This window comes from Acomys minous (assembly GCF_964271855.1).
Source record: "Acomys minous genome assembly, chromosome: 12".
Taxonomy (NCBI): domain Eukaryota; kingdom Metazoa; phylum Chordata; class Mammalia; order Rodentia; family Muridae; genus Acomys; species Acomys minous.
The window spans coordinates 30,214,238-30,231,529 of NC_140493.1; the positions used below are offsets into that span (position 1 = coordinate 30,214,238).

General features: G+C 32.4%; 1 protein-coding gene across 5 annotated transcripts in view; it reads right to left on the reverse strand.

The window, feature by feature from the left end:
* CSMD3 (CUB and Sushi multiple domains 3) overlaps window positions 1-17,292 on the reverse strand; it is a 1,109,294-nt gene that overhangs the window by 76,015 nt on the left and 1,015,987 nt on the right. For all 5 annotated transcript variants that reach the window (XM_084749143.1, XM_084749142.1, XM_084749141.1 and 2 more), the window contains 7 exons: window positions 16,507-16,695; window positions 15,991-16,137; window positions 13,103-13,291; window positions 8,096-8,281; window positions 7,017-7,211; window positions 5,467-5,640; window positions 1,861-2,034 (listed from right to left, as the gene is read on the reverse strand). In XM_084749143.1, coding sequence (XP_084605269.1) covers window positions 1,861-2,034; window positions 5,467-5,640; window positions 7,017-7,211; window positions 8,096-8,281; window positions 13,103-13,291; window positions 15,991-16,137; window positions 16,507-16,695 — 1,254 coding nt within the window. The remainder of the gene's footprint in view (window positions 1-1,860; window positions 2,035-5,466; window positions 5,641-7,016; window positions 7,212-8,095; window positions 8,282-13,102; window positions 13,292-15,990; window positions 16,138-16,506; window positions 16,696-17,292) is intronic.

Sequence of the window (17,292 nt, forward strand, 5' to 3'; positions counted from 1 at the left end):
GTGAAGAATAATCTAACATTTGAATTTTATACCACTATATCTAAAAATTAAGCTTATTTTGTATCTATATACAAAATTCAATACCTGTGAATTAAAAATAAACTTGTGAGTGACAAATAAGACATTAAGTTGAAGAGTAGATCTACTAATTTGCTTTCTGTTCTATCTTCCCTAGATATTTCTATATTCCTCCTTCTTTCTTTTCAACCCCTATCTCCAAACCTAAGAAATCAATTACTAGTCTACTTTTGTCGTGAGATATACATCTTAGGTGCAACAGACAGATATAATTCTATAGAAAGGTGAGGTGAAATAGATAAGGTCCTCAAAAACCTCAGAGACATACTTAATATGGTATTTAAAATGTTTTTATTATTTTAAAGATTTATTGATAATGAGACAGGTTAACTCATGGCAACACCTAGCCTACCTCACATAGAATGATGAGGATCAAACAACCTCATTATGGAGATGGCTTCAAATGTGGCAAACAAGCCACTGGGAAAAAGGCCCTCATTTCTACCACACACAGAATTCTGCCTAAAAAAGGACAAAGTTGGGTGCAGACAGAGTCCACAGCCAAACTCTGCCAAGACAGGGTAAGCAAGTCCTCAATAGTTCCTGCCTCACAAATATGTATGTCAGATATAGTGGGCCAGAAGGCTGAAGATGATGCTCCAATGCTAGAGAGTTTTGGGTGACTATTCAGGTAGCAAACTGTCTCTTTCATCTTCTCATTTGGAAAGCTACTAACCTGCACTCCCAGCATAATCAGGTGATCAAGTCTATTCCTTCTCAAGTCTCTGATGGTCTTGAAGACCAGGTAGCTTAGTTTTACAATTAAGCATAGTTGTTTAGAATTTAAGACGTTTTTAGGTCTAGATAGATGTTTTTATTTGATAATGGCAAGATATGATGAGATTGATTTACATTCAGAACTTTAGACTCACCAAGATAGGAAAGATGTTTTCTTCAAGGCTGTCAAATACAAATAGCCAAAACACTAATATTGTAACATTTATATAAATCCTGGTTGTGTCATGGTTCTTCTTGCTATAGGTATATATATATATATATATATTCTGTCTACAGGTCTACAGGGATGTGGTCTTTGTCAGTTGAGATAAAAACCAGACCCAAAGAAAGACTAGGGGCTCCAAGAAAGTAGAAGGCTTCTGGTGCTAACACACACACACACACACACACACACACACACACACACACACAGTGCTCCTCGTTGTTGATGATGCAGTGTGACTAGAAGAATTTATAAATATCTTGAAATGAGGATTAGACTTGCCTCAAGGAACCCTATAACCCTAAACAGCAAGAAGTGGCTCTCCATATGATATGTCTTTTTTTCTCCACTAATTACACTTCATCAGGTAATGATCTGATGAGCTAGCTATAACATCCTAATTACTAAAACTCATTTACCAGAAGGATTTTCAATATAAAAAGCTTTGTAGTCTCATATTATAAGAGTATTGACATTGTTACACAACCATGTGTCAACACATTGAAATCCTTATATTAAAAATATGTTGATAATATGCCTTCCACACACAAATGTTCATTTACAAATATTTACACTAAATCCTGAGGTTTTGAACTTAAGTTATGTATTCATGAAAGATATAAGTAACAAAAAATTTAGTAGTTTCCCCATGTTCTTCATTCATAGTTTTATATGATCCTGGATGACTACTGAATAACAGAATATATGAACAGATTATAAAATTATTTACATTGTCATCTATATATAGTTAATAGAAGTATTGCTCTTGCTTAGCAAAAGCATAATTGGTTGACTATTTCAGAATGCAAGAAGACCTAATTTCTTTCACCATGCTTACTTACGCACACAGGATGGGAGCTGACCAGACCAGTTGTGATCCTGCTGACAAATCCTCACAGAAGATCCAATCAAACGAAAGCCCGGATTACATTGATACACAACTGTGTCTCTGTATCCATAATTCTCTCCAATGACCTGCCCATTCACAATGAGTTCTGGAATTCCACAGTGACCCGCTGAGATTTTTTAGAAGAAAATATTTAAGTCAATTTCCAAAATAAAAGAAAAATAGAAAAGAATAAATAAATGCTACTGAATAATGTAATCATTTGTGAGATCTCTTCTAAATAGCAGTAGAATTGTTAAACTCTAAGATTATCTACAGAAGTAGAAGCCATAATAATAATAATAATAATAATAATAATAATAATAATAATAATAAATAATAATGAAGATACAGCAGTATATGGTCTACAGGATTTAACATATAGGAGCATAGTAAGATTGTTATAGCAATGTAGCTCAACAATTAAAATGAAAAAGAAAATATCTGTAAATCCCTCTTACAAAATATTATGTACAAAATACACAGTAAAGAATAAAAAGAGGCAAGGCATTGAAAAGCAAGAGAGCAAAACTATATATAATCAAATTATATTATATATGTATATAATAGTATTTTTAAAATTTATTAAATTAATAAATCAATTTAGCAAGCTTGAAAAATATTAGAGAAACATTTTAACTGACTGTTCTTTTATATACTACCATTCCATATTTGAAAGATTTAGTTATTTTATAAGTACTAATAAAAATTCTGAATTTAATAGCAAACACAAGAGATCTTTGTGTGAAAATTATAGTGTTGCTGTTGTAAAATTGTAAAGAAAACCCACTATTCAAATAGATGTGCACTGTTCAGAGATCAGATGATTAATACTAAAACATGTCAAACTCTCCATACGGATCTAGAGTAGCACAACCACTCTTACCTCAGGGCCACTAACTATAAAACTCAGGAGACTTAGGTCAGATGAAATCAATTATTCTTACGGAATATGTAAAACAAATAGTGTAGAACATATTCTAGCAGATGAAACAATCTTACTGCATGATTTTAAAAAACCAACACATTTGAAGCACAAGCGTAATATATCAAAGTAGAAAGTAAGAAAAAACCTGGTAGAAAGTATTTTTTGATTAAGGATCAAGGACAAGATCCTTAGAGTGAAAGCAGATAATTAAAAAAAAATAAATAAATAAAAAAAAGGAAGGAGACAAATCAAGGTGTGTTTGGTGTGTTTTTAACAAAGTTAAAAACTAACGCTCATCAAAAGGTCTTACTAAGAAATGAATAAGCAAATCACAGACTGGGAAAAATACTCCTAAAGTACAATGAAAAATAACATCACAGAACTGGTTAAGAATTGTAGTTCATACTAAAATGTGTTCTTTTTTTTTTTTTTTTTTTTTTTTTTTTTTTTGGTTTTTCGAGACAGGGTTTCTCTGTGTAGCCTTGGCTGTCCTGGACTTGCTTTGTAGACCAGGCTGGCCTCGAACTCACAGCGATCCACCTGCCTCTGCCTCCCAAGTGCTGGCATTAAAGGTGTGCACCACCACGCCTGGCTAAAATGTGTTCTAATAGGGGAAAAACTACCATGCCACAAAGGAAAATTGGAAAATGGATTTAAAAAAAAATCAAATACATTTGGCTAGACATAAAACATCAGAAAAATAATACAAATTCAAATATGGGTACAAAGAATGTTAGAGGAATTTCATTTCTAGATACCCTAGGAATGAATATATATGCTCCCCCAAATTTTTCACTGAAATATAATGTTATACAAACAGCCCCAGATCAAACGAATCTCAGATGGCTGTTCAGTAGAGACTAATTGTAATTTAGTGCAGAAGCTAATATCTAATACAGATACCTGTAACATGAAGTGGAGTAGGACTGAAGAAGCATTTAGCAAATTCGGGATTTCATTCATATAAATGTCTATAATATGAAGAATTAGCATATGGTTTAAAATCTGTTATTTTCTCAGGTTGGTAGTGAGGAGGGCAATTAGTTGTAGTGTAGCCTTAAGAAACTTTCTGAACTATTATCAAAAGTCTGTGTTCATATTGATTCAAATACACATTAGTAAAATTCATATAATATATATATTCTTACATATATTCTTTTTAATGGAATAAAAATAGAAGGAGTAGTGGACATAGTGGCACATGCCTTTAATACAAACAATCTGCAAGTAGAGGAAAGTGGATTTATATAGAGAGACCCATCTCAAAAGGAAAAGGTGAAAATTAAAATGAAAGCAAGAACCATAGATGAACATTGATTTCTACCTAATGATATAGATACTAAGATGTTTAATTTTGATTTATATGTTTTACTTTAACAGTCACCAAGGAAACATATTGGCAAGCTTTTTGAAAGTCTTGAAAGGTAGATGAGTGTATGACAGGCAAATTTGACAAGGGCTAGTTCTATAACGGGTCAGAGACATGTAAGCACCCTCTGTTGGCTGTTCTCCCAATTAAGAAACCCACACAGATCACTGAGATGTAGGAAATAAACTCACTGCATCCAGAGAACTAATCAGAAGAATATTATGCTGCCCACATTCTGTCAACAGGCTTTGGGTCAGAAAGGCAAGGAGAGGGTGAATGAAACCTTATGTTCAATTTCTAATGCAAGACTGTAATATTAAACGGTTTGGAAGCCTTCTCCTACAGACATTACTATGGGTTCATATTAAATGCCAACAATATAGCCTCTACTATATATTATTCTACAATGATAATGGTCTTCACAGAATCAAAAATATGGTTTGCTCATAAATATTTTTAATACTTTTTTCCTAGGGAGAATATTTAGAGCATAATTGGGGTGGTAGATACAGACACTTCACACACTAACACACAATAGCATATAAAATACAATAATTGTTAATTGAATGTATTTTCATAAATATGTTACACACAAATATTCCAATTTATTAGTATACTCTGGAATCTGGACTTAAAATCAGTTAAGTAAAATTTCTTCTGGAAATATTAAAATATTATTTTGACTACTTAGGAACATATTAATATACTAAAATTGGGTTTGTTTATAATTTTGTATGGTGGTCCTCTTAAAAGGACCCAGCATTCCTCTCATATAAAGAAACTATTTTACAGCTATAGCTATTAAATATAAGTTATTACTCAAATGAAACCTGTAATATTTCAAATCATGTTACATTCATGGACACATTACACATGTACACATGTAAACTATAATATTCTTTTCATAAATAAAATGGAAAATTGTTTAGTTTTCTCTGAACAAGTTTTTGAGAAAGCTCTTTGGATGAAAAAAAAAAGTCCCATTGTCTAAAATCATCATCAAAAAATTAAATTTTAGTGAGTTTTTTTAGAATAGTTTCAATCACATTGCATCTTACAAATTAAAAGAGGAGAAAGATTGAAATGTAGATATTCATTTCACCAAAGGTTACCTGTTTTCTATCATGTGATACATTAGTGTTAAGCCTCTTCAGATTTTTAACCCTTCCCAAATAAATCAAAGTTGCCACCTTGTGTCAGGGAATAAGGTCACATTCCTCTGTGTGCTTGTTGAGAGGTCAGGTAAAGTGAGTTATTTCCCATACCTAGACATCTGGTTTCGGATCCACTCCACAGACCAGAGGAAAGGCACTCCCTGACAGCAGAACCCACAAGCATGAATCCAGAATCACATGTGAAGATGGCTGTGGAGCCGTAGGACGTTTGAGTTCCAATTTTATTTCCATTTGGAGGTGTTGGTAATTCTCCACAGGAGATGACTTAAAAAACAATAGTAAACATGAGACATGGTTAAATTTCACTTCTTAAAAATAGCATGTTGCTTATATTTTGAGTTATCTTTGATTTGATTTTCTTAATTCTGAAAATGACATTTGTAAAACAAGTTTGAATGTAAGAGAAAAGAGGGCATGATATAATTTAATATGTATTATTTATGATTCAAAAAAATAAAGATTAGCCCAAATCTTCCTTTAACATTGGAGATTGAGCAAAGGTGTATGAATTGGAAGCTATTATAATATCTAAAATTCCAATTTTATTATTATTTCTTAAGCTTATTATCCTGTGCCACTGGGTAACCAAAATCTCCTACACTAGCATAGTGATTTAGAGAGTAAACCGCAAATCACACAAAAATGCTATCCACTGATTCTTCTATAACTTTTATATATATATATATATATATATATATATATATAGCTAGTTTTCTACAATATTAAATTTATTAACAATCATAATCTCATTTGACCACTCATTTATAAAATATGAGTGTCTATGTTATAGTTTATGCCACAGATGTCTTTTGGATTTAGGATAAAAGGATAAACTTTAATCTAATGGGTCTTCTGGGACAAAATAACAAATAAGTAAAAAAAAGCTGGGAGGAATTTCACCTATCCTTTAATTAGTTAGGTTGTTTTGATTAGGCCCTAGCCATTTTAAGGAATATGAACAAATACATTGATAGTTTTCAATTTGATTAAATAATATTTTAGGTTCATGTGAATCTGGATCTATCTAGTATTTCAATGTGTGATTAAATTAAGTCATCTCAACAACTTTACAAAAATTGAAGATCAGAAAAAATTAAGCTCTGTTATTGGTCAAAGAGGGTTTTTTTTATAGATTGCCTAAACCAAACACTATTTTTGTATTGACAGACTCGGTGGCTTGTTTGAAATGATTAATACATCATTCAGTTTCATTTTTAAAAGAGTGAAATATATACATGTGTGCATATATATTTTTAACTAAAAACACTGCCCAGCAAGTATTAAGGAAACTATGAATATAAATATTTTAATTGCTGTAATAATTTACCCATATCTGATAAGTTATTTTATTTATAGTGTTTACTAAACATAATGTGTAAACTTTAAACATAATGAGAATAATTTTATTAGTGCCATTATTTTACTAGTTATGATAGGTCACATCTGAAGTCTGGGTACATCAGATTTTGAGAATACACTGGGTAACAAACATGTGGTTGTACCATCTCACATGAACACTCACATAGGCAGAAAGAAACAATCTCAATTTCCACGGGTGTGTTTCAAAAAAGAAGTAATTTTCAAGAAATGCAATTATCAAAAAGTGCTTCTAAAACGAACTAAGTATCCTGCCTACTTACTTTGGCAGTACGGTCTTTCAGTTCTCCAACTCCAAGTACCGTTAGGAAGGCATTCGATGGAAGCAGGACCAAGTCCGTGATAACCAGGATCACAGCTGAAAACCACCTTAGTTTTGTATTCATAATGTGATCCATTCACAATTCTCCATCGTCCATGTTCCAGAGTAAAGGAATTAATACTTGGGCATGTAACAACTGAATAAAACCAAAGAATACAGAAGCTAGTAAGGGAAGTACCACCTTAGTACTTAAGAAAACTAAAATGAGTGAGACCCCTTATGTTACTATCACTTTAGGTAATTCTCTATTGTGCTCCAGAAAATAACAAGTCTTTTCTACATTAATCATTAATTACTTCTATTTCCCCAGGAAATGTTAGAAGTTCCTTAAATTAATGAGCAGCTGCTTCACAATTCAGATACTGAATATACACTGATATCTCCCCCAGAATCCCAGTCACTTAACTCGTCTTTTTCCTTATTATTAAAATGTTTGTTGAAGAACTGATTTTCAGGAAATGTGTTTGACCAGAATGGCCTTTGTGGACCAGAGATCTAGTCTCTATGTTTATTTACTGAATAGTTGTTTAAGATATGAAAAAAAAAAAAAAACAGAATTAGGCATTTTGAAAACATTACCCATAATTGAACAATCATCAGTTTAAATGAGATAATGAGATTCAATTGTTAGTAATAAATGAGACACATAGTTGAAATAGAGAGAAAATAACAGATGTTACTTAAATCATCATTTTTCATCAAAATAATTTTCAATTAAAAGTATTTATTCATTTATTATACTATGATAGTAAAAGTAGCAATGAAAAATATTTTAATATGAGTAAGCTAAATTATAATTACTAAAGTCACAATTGATATCTGCACATATTTTAAAATTTCTAAAAATGAGCAAAATGCCCATTTCATGTCCCACCATATTTGGTAACACAAATGCATTGATTTTATTTCCATCCTAGAACATTTCAGGGATTAACTTTTAAAAGTCAACAATATATAAAATTACAAGTCATATAACATACTAACTGCACACTCTTGACAACTTTCCATGAATGTACATACCAACACAGCGAGGGGTCTTGTTATGATTGCTCCATGTTCCATCTGATTGGCAAGTGGCTGTGGTAAGTTCCTTGGATGACAGTCTATATCCATCATTGCAAAAGTAGGTAACTCGAGTTCCAACCAAGTAGTCTGTTGTAAGTATACCTCCATATGTTGGGGCTTTAGGAATTCCACAGGAAATAGCTGGAATAAATATATTCATACACAATTATGAAAACAGAAAATTAAGAACAGTTTCCATGATATCTGTAAGTCCCAAATATTGGGGAATTATTTGGGATACTACCAGGTTTGCAAAAGAAATTCATTGTATATCATAAAATAACTTTTCTGAACTGTACATTCTTAATAATTTATTTTCAACTGATAAAAATTTAAGTTGATGGCTTGTATGTTGTTCTTGCTCCCCCTCCCTTGCTTTTTGTCATGTATTTTGTTTTTAGCATTCATAAAGTTAATATGGTAATTGAAGTCAGGTCAATAATGGTGTATTTAATGCTTAGTGCATAACACTGACTTACATTGTCTACCATAATATAATTAATATGGACAAAACATTATGCAAAGAGTCCAAAAATTCTCACTTATATTTTGTCCAGAAATAGAATATAAAGGTTAATTTTACCGAAAAGCATCTTTTTGCCACAGGTATATTCCCAATGTGGGATAAGCATTAATGATATTATTGTCCAAATAGTACTTGGTTAAATACACTAGGCCAAAATTATTTCCTCAAACATAGCTAGTATGTTTCTGAATTTCATTTGAGATGCTTAATTTTAAACTTTGATACATTTATTTTACAAGAGCACTATTTTTTTAAGTTATGTTGCTAACAGTGAAATTTATATTGTCATAATTATATATTTACATATTTATTTCAATTCATATCATTACAAAGTACTATATGATTCCATAATATGTTTCATCAATATTTATATTTTCAGATATTCATGTGGGTAATTATAATTTTTTGTCCCACCCCCTGGTAATTATAATTTTTAATAAGTTCTTTCCCCAATATTCCCTGCCTGCCAATGACCAGGTCTTTGTTGAATATACATACTCAAAAAAAAAACCTCCTATGCTTATAGATACAAAAACATAAGAAAGTACACATGCCACACATGAAAACATATGCATGCACAAGAACACACACATGAACTCTCCCACATTGTTGAACCTAAGTCAGAGACAAGTAAGTGTAGTTAAGTAATATAAGTTCCTCATATATTTAGAAAATGATTATAATTTAGAGCTGGAGTAAATATGCCATAATCAAATGACTAGACAAATATCTCATTAACAAGTAGCACAATTTTAACTTCTGTGATCGTTTGAAAGAACAGTTCCCTTCATATACTTGTGTGCTTAGTCCCGGGTTAATGAAATGTTTGGAGAGAAGGTGTGGCCTTGTTGGAGGAGGTGTGTTGCGGGCAATAGGCTTTGATGTTTCCTAAGACCACACCAGCTCCAGTTTCACTCCCTTTGACTGTCTGCTCTCAATCTTTATTCACTAATATTAGAGCCTACTTCTTTGGTATTCGGACATATACTGAAGATCTACTGAGCTAGCCAGCCTTGTGGATTATTGAACTTTTCATAGGAAGAGAGCCTTTGTTGGTCTAAATGAACCATATTCTGTAAGCTAGTCGAATAAATCCTCTCTAATAAATCCCACTGTACTAAAGCCAATATAATAAATATGTAAAGTGCTTACTATTACATAAATAGTATATATATATTTTTTCCTCTAAGAAAATCTGACTAATGCTACTTTCCTGCTCAAGAAAGAGAAAGACTGAACACAACTTTGTTCAGAAGAATCATCTCTGAAAGGCTGTCAAGGTTGCTTCTCTATGGAATTCTAGGAAAACAGAATTTACAAGTGAATCAGTGACCACAAAGTTACTGTTTCTTCAGAACAGCACCAGTGTTTAGTTGAGTCATGAGATGGGGTCCTTCTGTTCCTGATACAAGGTCCTGTGTGTTAATTAGTGGCTATCCAGTGTTCAAAAAGAGAAATAATTCACAGAACACAAACATAGAAAGCCAAGGACATTTTCTATTTTTAGCTTGCTGATATTGTTTAACTAATACTGAAGTAAGTAAATGTTAGGATGTCTGAGATATCGACATGCAAGGGGAATAATTCGTTGAAGAACATAAACAAAAGTGACATTAAACGTCTGTGTTACGTGAATAGCTCTTCCCAATGCCATAATTAGCAATACCCCAAAATAGGGCACATGTCCAAAAAAACCCAATATTTTTGTGAAGGAATTTATATTTTTATAATGTATTCACATTACATCTTTATTGTAATCCCCTCGCTCTTATCTTCCTGTTCTCTCTCCCTCTTCACCCTATTCCCTTCCCCTAGACCTCTGACAAGAGGGGTTCCTACTTTCCCACCGTCTGACCACAGCCTATCCGGTCTCATCTGGAGAGCCTGCATCGCCTTCCCCTGTGTTCCCACAGGGCCTCTCTCTCAAGGGTTAGTGGTCAAATCTCAGGAACCCGAGTTCCAGTCAGAGCTGCTCCATCGCTATCCACTCCCATTCCCCACATGGAGCCTGAACAGGGACTTGGTTCTCTGCTTGAAATGTCCTTGGTTGCTGTATCAGTTTGTGCAGGTGCACCTGAGTCCACATCTGCCAGCCTTGATAGTCTCCTTGTGGAGATCCTGACAGGGACCCCATGCCCCTCCTCAATCAAAAACATATTTTTCCAAAAATAATATTTTTTAGAGATTTCAATGATAAGATTGTATCACCCTGAACTTCAACTACTGTATGTATAACTTTACAAGATCAATTGGATTTCCTTTCAATGATACTTCAACTTGCTTAACACAACAATACAAATCTTGGAATAAATACTGATGACAAAGTAATGCGACTCACCGTGTAAAAATGTAATATTATTTACCTAAAATTAATGATATTATAGTACTGAATCTGGAAAGCAATTGGTATTTTTCAGAACATTTGAGGTGATTTTCTTTTAAGGTAAATATACAACTCTGGAAAGGTGATCACAGTTCAAGAATGCATGAGGATCTTACAGAGGAACTCCACTGATCAGAGGTTCACAGCGACCTGTATCTCCTGCTCCAACATTATCCAAGGCTACCAGTATCTACAAACTCCTGTATTCAACTGCGCACACCCACCGACACCCACACCCTCCCACTCATACAACTAAACCTAAATAGAAAAATAAAACTTTATGTAAGTTTTCTTAAATTTAAAGCTTATATAAACATTATACATATACATACATAATACATGATAAAATATGTATGATACATAAATATACATAAACTATAATGTAAAACTTCAACATTAATTTAAAGCATATACGACTATGGCTTAGTTCCATGTGTTTTACTTCCTATGATTATTATTACATGAGATATAACACTGTTCTCCAATGAGTCTTAAGAGAAGGAGGGGAATTGGCTGAAAGCGGGAAGGAGGGAGGGAGGAACGGGAAGATACAGGTGATGGGATAACAATTGAATTGTAATCTGAATAAATTAATTAAATAAAAAGGTAAAAATATTTTTAAAAAAGAAGTTATACATATGCTTACTATTCATTGGTCAAAGGCAAGAATTGAAGCTCCCTTAAATATTCCTAATCTGCATGACATCAGTGGCTCAACTATTAACTTGCTAGAGACATGATGATTCCCAGAAACCTAACAGGCAGGTGAATGTTTTCTACATGGATAGAATAAAGGAGCAATAATTCTTTCATATAATGTGCCTATGCATATACCTATGGGACCTAATTCTCTATCAATTAAAACTTTTAAAATAGGTAAATACAAGAAGCTACACCAGTTGTTTGGTAATTGTTATTCCTCGGACAATTTTAGCTTGATGTTGTTTGATTTTGAATTTTAATTAACCAGTTTTACTGTTAGTTTTTCCTATGAGCTCTCTCCAATTGGATGAAAGTTACAATCTATTATTTGTTCACTGATACTGCCCTGTATCTTTAAAATTTGAAAATTTAGCATTGCTAGAGAAACCATTGTATTCTGGTTAACAAATAAAATTTATAATGCATCCATGTATATATGTGTATGTGTTCATATTTATAAATGTGTGTACATGAATATGTATTTTGTGTATATCATTTTAATACTGAAAAATAATATGATAAATTAAATATTTCAATTATTAAGTCAAGCCCAGCAATGAAAGCTCATACCTTTAATCCTTAGACATGAGAGGCAGAGGCAGCAGGCAGATCTCTGAATTTGAGGCCAGCATGGTCTACTGAGGGAGTTTCGGTACTACACAGTGAAACCCTATCTTGGGGAAAAAAATTGAATTTTAAGTCGCCTTCTATTATTTTGTATAATTGAGGTGTACTTTGACTTGATTACATACTATCTGAAAGTACGAACTGTACTACCTTTTTACATGGCATCTTCATCAAAAGGTCATGTGTTGAATAACAAGTTTGTCATTGTGTTATCACAGTTCCAAATGCTCACAGGGTTTTATTTTGTAATAAATTACAAGTGAGAATGAGGACTATAGTCCTGCTGAGACAGAAAACTAAAGAAAAGAAAAACTACTGGGTAATTATCTAGATTCTTTGTCATAAATTTGTTTCTCTGAGAGCATAATTATGTACACTTTAAACTAAAAATCTGTGGTATTCTTATCCACTCTTAGTGTTATCTTCAAATACACTAACTCAAGTTCCAACTCTTTTCTCCACTAAAGTAACTAATATGATAAGTTTGTAGATAAAACAGATATTCAAGTAAAAACTTATGACACAATGATTATATGACAACAGAAATTATCTAATTTTGTGTCTCAAAATCAATTTTGTGTCTTTATAGTCCACTCCCAGGAAAGGTTCTATTATGTGCTGCTAAATATGAATATTTGATAATGTCTACTTTAGGTTTAATATTAAAAAGGTAAGGTTAATCATGTATTAATGTTTGTTTCTATTTTGGGATAAGATACTTCACCTTGGCAGGCAGGGACCGGAGCATCCCATGAATGATAGCCATAGGAGGACTTTCTGCACACCGCACTGCTTTTCCCAACGAGCCGGAAGCCTCGATCACAGGCCCAGCGGACCACACTGTTCAGTTGTCCCCCTGTCTGACTGATGATGTACCCGTGAGGTGGGGATTCTGGTGTGCTACAATAGAAGGCTTTCCAAAGGAAAAAAGAAGACAACCACTGCTTAATCAACAATTAGACATTCTTTATCATCTAAGCTTACAAACAATGATGCCATTAATGATTACTTAGTTACTGCATTTCAATAACCATAACACATTTTAATTCATCTTAAAATGTCTACTTCATGACCTGTAGGATGTTTAACTGTGCCTAGATTCTTTCACAATTTTTACTGTCATCTAAAATGTCTTCTGCTTTTAAATGCTTTCTATTACCTGTGGATATCCAAATGCTCTGCCAAATTACCTGTTATCTGAAAGACAAGTTGTCACAGATTGGGAGAAAAATAATGGAGCATGTTTACATGTCACACTAAACTTGTCTCTAGAGACCTGTATCCGTGTAAGGCCTGAAGTTCATTTGATTGGTGTTAAAATGAGTCTTTGTATTTTATAATCACTTTTGCTACACTATTACAATTTCCTTACTGATTAATTAGTTATAGCATTATAAATATTGCCAATAAAATAAAACTCTCATTACTGAAGTTTGAAATTACAAAAGATAATGTCAAATATCATTTTCATATGTATTCTTTGGAGAACATTAAGTTTGTCATGTTTTGGTTAATTTTTGAAATGTCACTATCATCTGAGGACATAGAAAGTTAGAGGTTAATAATCATTAAATAGATTAGCTTTAGACTATATATGCTATGAGTTGTCAATTCTAACAGGAAAAAGTATACAATCACCACATCAAACAGTTCTTAGTAACTAAAAAGGTGTTTTCTTTTTACCTATATCAAAATTTGTCAGGAATGTTAATGTAAATAAAAACTGATTTATAACAATTAATAAATTGCCTATAATTGCTTCATTTGAACAATCATTCTTTACTTAGAATAATGTAAAACCAAGTTTAATGTGGCAGAATTCAAATTTTGTTTGAGCTCAAAAATTATAAGATAAAAAATTATGTATTTCATGTGACTGATACATTGTTTAAATGCAAATAATCTTTAAGGTGCCTCAAGCGTACCTTTAATTATAAGAACATTCTTATAATGTCTTCAGATTTATTATGCTACACAATTTGTAAGCAAATTAATAAGGATGCTCTTTTTCTTTTAAGATGTGAAAAAGTAATTACTATTTAATATAATTATTAGGTAATTATTTTTAAAATAAAAGTTGCAAGGCAGGATTATTTTAAATGTAAATTATATGTAAATACATATATATATTTATTCATGTGTACAATTTATAAGTTTTTTTTTTTTTTTTTTTGGTTTTTCGAGACAGGGTCTCTCTGTGTAGCCTTGGCTGTCCTGGACTCACTTTGTAGACCAAGCTGGCCTCGAACTCACAGCGATCCGCCTGCCTCTGCCTCCCGAGTGCTGAGATTAAAGGCGTGCGCCACCACGCCCGGCATAAGTATTTTAATTCATATAAATGATAGAGTATATATTCTATCAGTGAAAATCATGATTTGTTAGTGATTCAAAATTGTATCAAAGCTATTGATAAAATATTTATAGTTGAATGGATTTACAGGAATCAGTGTTTCTACACCAAAAAAGACATCCTTCTAACCCAGACTCATAGCTTTTTAATATCTTCTAGGATTACATTTAAAAAAAGAAATACATCCCCTTATAATGGAGAACAATTTATATTCAAACACATCCCAAAACAATTATTGTGTTAAAAATAGTATACCTTATTATTAACAGAAGAGGACATAAAAGTGATGTCACCTTGATATTAAACTAAATATTGAGGCTGGGCGTCGTAGTACATGCTTTTAATACCAGCACTCGGGAGACAAAGGCAGGTGGATCTCTGTGAGTTTGAGACTATTTTGGTCTATAAAATGAGTCCAGAACAGTCAAGGCTACACAGAGAAACCCTGTTTCAAAAAACCAAAATAAATAAATAAATAAATAAATATAAAATATATACTGAGCCCACAACTTTCTAATTATTTTTATTGTAGTTTTTAAGAGTATTTAATGATTTGCCTTGCAACAACTAAGATATTTTAGAAAGTATTTAAAGAGATGGAGAATAACTAAAACCAGATATCTATTTTTGATTAAACTCAATTAATGTTTCATTTTAAAAGATTAGATAATAAATAGATTACATTATAACTAATTTTACCATGTTAAGGGAAACAAATCTATTGAAAAAATAATCAAACATTCAGTTTGAATTAATTTATCAGTCATTCACATAATTACTCTAAGTTGTAAACACCCTATGGGCTTTTAATGTGATAGACAACCAATAAATGGATGAGGTGGAATTATTTTATCACAGAATAAAATTGAGACATAGAGAGAGTAACTCAAGTCACTTAAGAAGCAACAATGTACAGTCTGTCATTCTTATTAACATCTAACTGGATAACATCTAAATTCCTCTGTCTGTTTTTTATTTTCTTGTCCTGCATTCTGTGTACAGATGTTTGTCTGCATGCATGCATGGGCACAGAACACATGCCCGCCACAAGCAGAGATCAATAGTGGACACCAGATCTCCTGTGACTGGAATTATAGAAAGTTATGGGCCACCATGTGAGGAGACTACAGATTCTCCCACAAGCAATACATGCTCTTAACTGCTGAACCTTTATCTTAACTCTTTAATGACAACCTCAATATTGATAAATAAACAAGAATGATAGAGTTGAGATAGTTGCTAAAATTATAAACATCAAATACCAATGTATCTTATTCTGAAGCCTTTCTTGTTATTGCCATGATCAGCGGACCATTGAAGGAATACTTCATGACCATTGCTGGTCACATTAAAAGCAGCTGAATAATCTCCACTGAGGGACACAAGCACTGGACTCTGAATATTCGGTCCTTTGGAGAGAAAATAATATAAATAGATATATGTTAATGATTATATCACCATTTCTTTCCAGTGCTTATATGCTTATGATAATATTACCTACTGAAGTTGTTTTACTCCCAGTATGATTTATCAATAATAAGAAATACCTAATATAAAATGATTTTACTAAGCATTTTAATATTTTCTTTAAGCTCCAATTCACAACAACTACATCAAGGTATCTACATTCTTTATGTGAGATCATGTAGAATGGAGTTCATGTAACTTAAAATATATACAGGATAAAAATAATATAAGGACATAATGAACATCCACGTGTACAGTTAGGGAATTAGAACTAAATTTATGAATAACCAGTAAATATAACCCATGGTTACCATCATACACCTGAAGAACATCAAATTCCTTTTCTGTCTGGAAGAATTCTACAAACATGCTGATATTATAGCCCTTTTCCACTGAGATGCTCCATGCACACATCTGCAGATTTGGGTAACTGTCAGGATATCCAGGACTCAGTATGACTCCTGTTGAATCCAGTCGTAACTCGTTGGCAGGACAGAGCACTGTGAAAAAGAGCATCATTACAAATCTTTTGTGACTTAAACAAAAACTATATACTTAACTACACAGATGATTTATGTTAAATGACAGTTTTATTAAGCTACTAATTAAAATATGAATGGAGGCCTAAACTGTATAATATTTATTTTTTCATTAATTGCAAAGAGTATTTCTTTATGAGAAATAGCTAAAGAAAACCACTTATTTATTTTAGTTATCCACATTCCCCAATTAGCTTTGTATTCTTGTATATTTTCCTCCATCTCTCTTATCTACACGTTAATCCCATAATTTATTTTCCTTGCTTTTAACTTGTTTTCTTCTCACCCTAAATTTTTAACTCATTCGGGTGCATGGGTCAGTAATAAAATTCTACTCTCTCAAGGCTTATTTCAGGTAAAGTTAGTTTTGGTCTCAGGAAATAAATTAAGCCATGAGGAATTTCACAATTTCTAGTCACCAGTTACCCCACTGCTTCTGGGTTTGGCTCCAGGTCCCAGACGTTAACGAAAACACAAGTTCTTATTTCATATTGTTTCTAGTTCAATAAAAGATATTTCAAGGATAACAAAACAACGCAACTATGGTCTATTATCACC